General features: G+C 37.6%; 1 protein-coding gene across 1 annotated transcript in view; it reads right to left on the bottom strand.

Moving 5' to 3' along the window:
* Positions 1-5,280, bottom strand: part of TPP2 (tripeptidyl peptidase 2) — a 78,694-nt gene that overhangs the window by 7,331 nt on the left and 66,083 nt on the right. Inside the window, 2 exon segments of the mRNA XM_023738545.1 lie at positions 2,681-2,751; positions 4,143-4,284. Of these exon segments, the coding sequence (XP_023594313.1) occupies positions 2,681-2,751; positions 4,143-4,284 (213 nt within the window).

The raw sequence follows: 5,280 nt of genomic DNA, 5'->3' as shown, positions 1-5,280 counted from the left end.
TAGGAACTCGAAGGCGACGCATCATGAAAGGTGCTGCTAATGAAATGTTTCCCGAGACCAGGATGTTCTCAGAGGTTCCAAGCCCATTTACACTTGTGCCTCCAAAGTCAGTGGTGGGGCAATGTGAATACTCAAGCCGGCAAGAAATTCTCTCTCATATTTGCAGATTTCATCAAAGAGGGTAGTTACTAACCTCAATACATCTGCAATGCAGATGAAACCATGCCTAAAAGATGCCTAAGAGTTTATCAGCAAGGAGTTTTAAAGCTTTCAAGAACTAATTTTTACTCCCTTTTTGTGGAATGTGTCTGGGGATTACAAATATAATCTTCTCTTAGTTACTTTGGATTTAAGAACAAAAGCATTTACAAATAAACTTTTGGAACTTAAAAGTTAAGGGACATCTGCATTGCCTCTCATTTACTGAGCAGTGGTTAAAACACTAGGCTGCTAACTGAAAGGCTGGTGGTTGGAACCCACTAGCTGCTCCACAGGAGAAAGATGTGGCAGTCTGCGTCCGTGAAGATTACAGCCTTGGAAACCTATGGGGGCAGTTTTATTCTGTCCTATAGGGTCGCTAAAAGTCAGAATCCACTCCATGGCAACGGGTTTGGTTTGGTGGGTTTTTGTTTTGGTTCTTCTTTGCCACCCTCCCCCAAGCCTTTAGATGCCAAGTGTCATCCTAAATGTCTTGTCAGTAGCACTTCACTTACTCTTTACAACAACTCTAGGAGTCATGCACAATTATTTTCATTTTGCAAAGGAAAAAGGGGGCCTTGGAATAGAACTGGATTGGCAGGGTGGGTTTCATCCTTCATGCCAATATTGACTGACTGGCCCTCGCAGCCTAGAGAAGGCCTAGAATGATGCAGAATGCAAAAGAAGGCAAGGTGGGGCTGGAAGAGATAATCGACACTTGCAAGTTCTGTGAGAGCCCTTCTTAGTTTTGCATCATCTGATACAATAATTTAAGTTCCAAATATTTGGAATATTCCTTTTTCTAATCTCTTTTTAGTACTGACCTGACCTGCTCAGACTGAATAACTAACTCATCTATGAGGCTTTTCCCCACTCAGAAGAAAGTCCGTACTCCTTTCTATAGACTTCCACTATTTAAAATATTTATTATGTCTGAATCACATTCTATCTAGCAATGTCATCTTTTCATTATAATCACAAGTTTTCTAACAGTAGAGAGTATCTTGTTCATTTTTTAAATCCCTCTCAACGATGCTTTACACATACTGCTTGTTCAATAAATATCTTCTGAACTGAATCTAGTTAGTTATCTGTCAAGGTGATAATAGGTACAATTTTAGGAAGCATTTTAACTTGAATCAAATATTATAATGTACTATACAAGTAAACTGCAGTTAAAATCTAACTAAAAATCGTTATTAATCTAATAGCTTTTTCCTTAGAAAAAGCTAATATTATTTTTAAGATTACAAAACGGTTATCTTACATTAATTAGGTCTGCTGCTACTTGCCAACAGATAATACTTATAAGAAAGAGTAAATATTTCCTGAGAGCAGCTTGCCTTGAAAGCAATGCATTTCAAGTCTGGGTATGGTCCTCTGTTCAAACATAATCTGGTCAAAGTCCATTTCAGTTTGGCCAAAGCAAAGGTTTGGGAAAAATATATTAATTACAAGGACGGACAAGTTGATCCAAAGTTGTCAAAAATTTAAACTAGCTTCAGTGTTAGCATTTTTACAATATCTTATGGCTCCTTTCTAGTTTTATCTCAGTATATCTGAAGGTCTCTACAGCTATATTCTTTAACAAACAGCACCCAATTTTATTATATTTTTTGATAGCCACTGGAGTTAGGGCGTCCAAAATTCTCCAGAGCAGACACTGAAAAAAACATTGAGATAAAAATAGTGAGGAAAAAAAGGGACTAGTGTGGGACTGAAAACATAACTAATATACTTCCAGCTACCTTTAACTTGAAATTAAGATTTTCCTCTATGGATGGTAAAATTCAGAAAACAAAGGCCAAAAATATCAGGAGGGATAAATGAACCTTAATGTTGACCAAAATTTCCAAATGAGCCCCAACACATTATTTAATATACACCTAAATTTTAGGAAATTATATTTGCGCTCACAAATTGCTAACCAAAAGGTCGGCAGTTCGAACCCACCAGCTGCTCCTTGGAAACCCTATGGGGCAGTTCTGTTCTGTCCTATAGGGCTGCTATGAGTTGGAATTGACTCCAAGGCAATGGGTTTTGGTTTGGTTATGAAAGCACAGGGGACAGCTAATGCTGGACACTGCAGGGACGTCAAAGACTCAAAACAGGCCATTGTTTTTGACAAATTGGGGTAATCGCCCACATTCTGAGGAAGATAATTTTAAAATGATCAAGGCCAGGAAATCACGTAATAACACTGACTACTATTAAGAAAGTAAAACTGCAGGGCTACTCTTACAATACACTGGAGGCCCCTTGAGAGGACGGAGCACTGAACGTCTGCAGGCTGAGGCGGGGTCAACAGGAGTCTCCTAACAACCAAAAGCAACAACCACAGGCTGAGGCGAAGTCACCTGAAGGGACACTGAAGAGAAGTGCACGACGTCGTGTTAACGGAGTGGAGTTAGGAAGAAAACGGAGGGGAAAGGGGAGCCAGTGTTCAGCCAGAAAGGGCAGCACGGGAGAGCAGTCTCCTTACTCTCTGAGGCAGAAAGGAAAGCAACAGGGATGGGTATACAGGCAAAGGTGAGCTGATGTTTCCATTTTTTTCTGTTAGAAAAAATGAGAAATGCTAATCTGATTACCGTTAGAAAAAATGAGGAATGTTAATCTGATTAAGAAGAGGGTAGGAATAAAGAGTTGCTTGTCAAGACACGAAAAGGACAGGCTTTGGAGACACATCCTGGTTTGAATCCTGGCTCTGCCGTTTCCTAGCACTGTGACCTGAGGTAAGTCATTTAGCCTCTCTCAGAGCTTCAGTATTTCCTTCCATAAAAATGGGATACAAAGTCTCAACTTCACAAGTTGTTGGAAAGACTAAATTCAAATAAGACAATGTATTTAAAATGCATCATATAGGTCTTTGTACATAACAATTACTTAATAAGTATAATTATTAACAACAAGAAAAACAAAATGGCAATGTTTTGAGACTGTTTCTTTGGAAAATAAGAAAGGGTGCTAACAACGGCAAAAATAACAATTTTGAATAAATTTTAGTCCACCTGAAAACTACTAGTTTAAGATTGATAAGATCCTAAAATACCAGTATAAATGTAATGCAACAGTTCTAGCAATTTAGAGTGCAAATATTTTATGACAGAAAAAACTATTCTGACTGAAGCTGATGGAATCTCTAAGAAAAACGACAGTACTTTCAGGTACCCTAGGCAACGGTGGTTTATTAGTTATAATAACTGTAAGAGATTGAGGAGATTTCTCTCCTAGGTTTATGAACCCTGAAGTCTGAAATAACCCAAAGTGAAGACAGAGGGAAAACTGACGCTGGCTGGAGAGCTCCCAGCAGATGAGGGTGAGAGTTCACAGAAGGGTGACTGTGAGCGAAGGCCAGGCTGGTTCCAAGGCTTGTAGGACCTTTAAACCAGTCCTTGGAACTCACACTTTTAAATACGCAGGAAAGACATCAACCACTTACAAACCTAGTTAAGCTTCTCCGTTTTACATATAACCTTAGGTTTAATAAGGGCTAAGCTACAAACTTGCCCCTTTGTTCTCCCCAAACAATACTGTACAGTCAGTTACTTTACTAGGTATTACAAACCGAATGTTAGGTTTTTCATGCTATTAGTAAATTAACAGTTTAAAAACTAGTTATTACAGAGCATTTCTATGTTTGCACCTTCTCCATATACATACAGTTCACATAAATCCTACATGACTAGACTGTTTTATCACAACTACTCAAATCCCTTCACCTACTGACAGCACCTAATGGCAAAGAAATCAAGGACTTTTCCTTGTGCTTAATTTTAATGAATTGAAAAACATAATTATAAAATTCCCAAGGTAGGGATTATCCAAATACTGATCATTCTGATAATAAGTATATAACAAATAGCAGAAAAGAATACACTAAATAACATCAATCTCTAACTTTTAAAAAAATAACTAAGAAATGAGATGCAAGAAAGAGTATTTACTGGTTAGGTACTTTTTTATAGTAGCTGCATCGGGTCTGGGGTCACTCTTCATTGCAATGTAAACTGCTAGGCCTGTCTGATCTATATGAGAAATAACAGCATTTGCAGCTTCAACAATTTCGTTAAGTCTTTTCATTCTTTCCTAGGGAGAAAAAAAAAGAAGAAATAAGAAAACCAAACTGATACATCAATCAGTATACCAGTGTATTTTCATTCTTGTCATTTCAACAATAAGGGTTGCAAACCCCGCAGAAGTGGACGATGGAATCTACCTGCAGCCTGGGGGTTCTGGTTATCTCCTATCTGATTCTCCTAATTGTCAGCATCTCTAGAAAACTTCAGCTCAGACATAAACACACCTAATTTACATTTCCTGTTAGTGATAAACGGTGAGACAACAAGTGGAATATAATGCTCATAAAAATACCAACTGTTTTTTCAACTCTTTTGCTCATTTAAGAACAAATTTTAGAAGTGTGGCTAGCTATGTCACTCCAATCCTACATCACATAAAAACAGAAGTACAAAATACAACTAGCTGATGAAGGAAGTGAACTCTTTCTAATTCATCATTAAAACTCAAAAATACCAGTAAGTAAGATTATAATAAATTCTGTAACAACAATTACAATGGTGTTCTCAGTAATTTGCTACTCTCGTGTTAAAATCTTTAAAAAGTTCTCCTTTAAACATCCTGTATTCACTCTAAACCCTGGATAATTTTTAACTGATGACAGCTAGCACTTTCCTACTGCCATGATCAATAACAAGAGCTAGTCTACCTTAAGGCTGTCTAGAACTACGGTTAATTCCTAAAAGTGAGAGTCAGTAACAAAATTACCGTACAACAGGAATTCTTTTTGCACTGAAGATGTCCAGATTTGCAACTGGCCGGGACCACTGCCTCCAGCTCCTCATAAGGTCACTCTTTAGCTTAAGGTCACAAAAGCAATCTTTACAGTATCTTATCTACTACTACTTCCGCTGACCAAACGTGAGCATGAATCCTAAACTAAATTCAAGAGTAGTGGCCAGGTTTTACAATTAGCTTAACGAAAAGAGTTTAATAAACATTCAGTTTAAGGAAACACATTTCCCATCAGCAAGAACAGAAGACAAATATATTTTATTCAAAATA

The sequence above is a fragment of the Trichechus manatus genome, unplaced genomic scaffold, assembly GCF_000243295.1.
Source record: "Trichechus manatus latirostris isolate Lorelei unplaced genomic scaffold, TriManLat1.0 scaffold00118, whole genome shotgun sequence".
NCBI classification, from domain to species: Eukaryota; Metazoa; Chordata; class Mammalia; order Sirenia; family Trichechidae; genus Trichechus; species Trichechus manatus.
The sequence above is the reverse complement of the archived record's forward strand: the minus strand, read 5'-3'. Positions and strand labels throughout refer to the sequence as shown.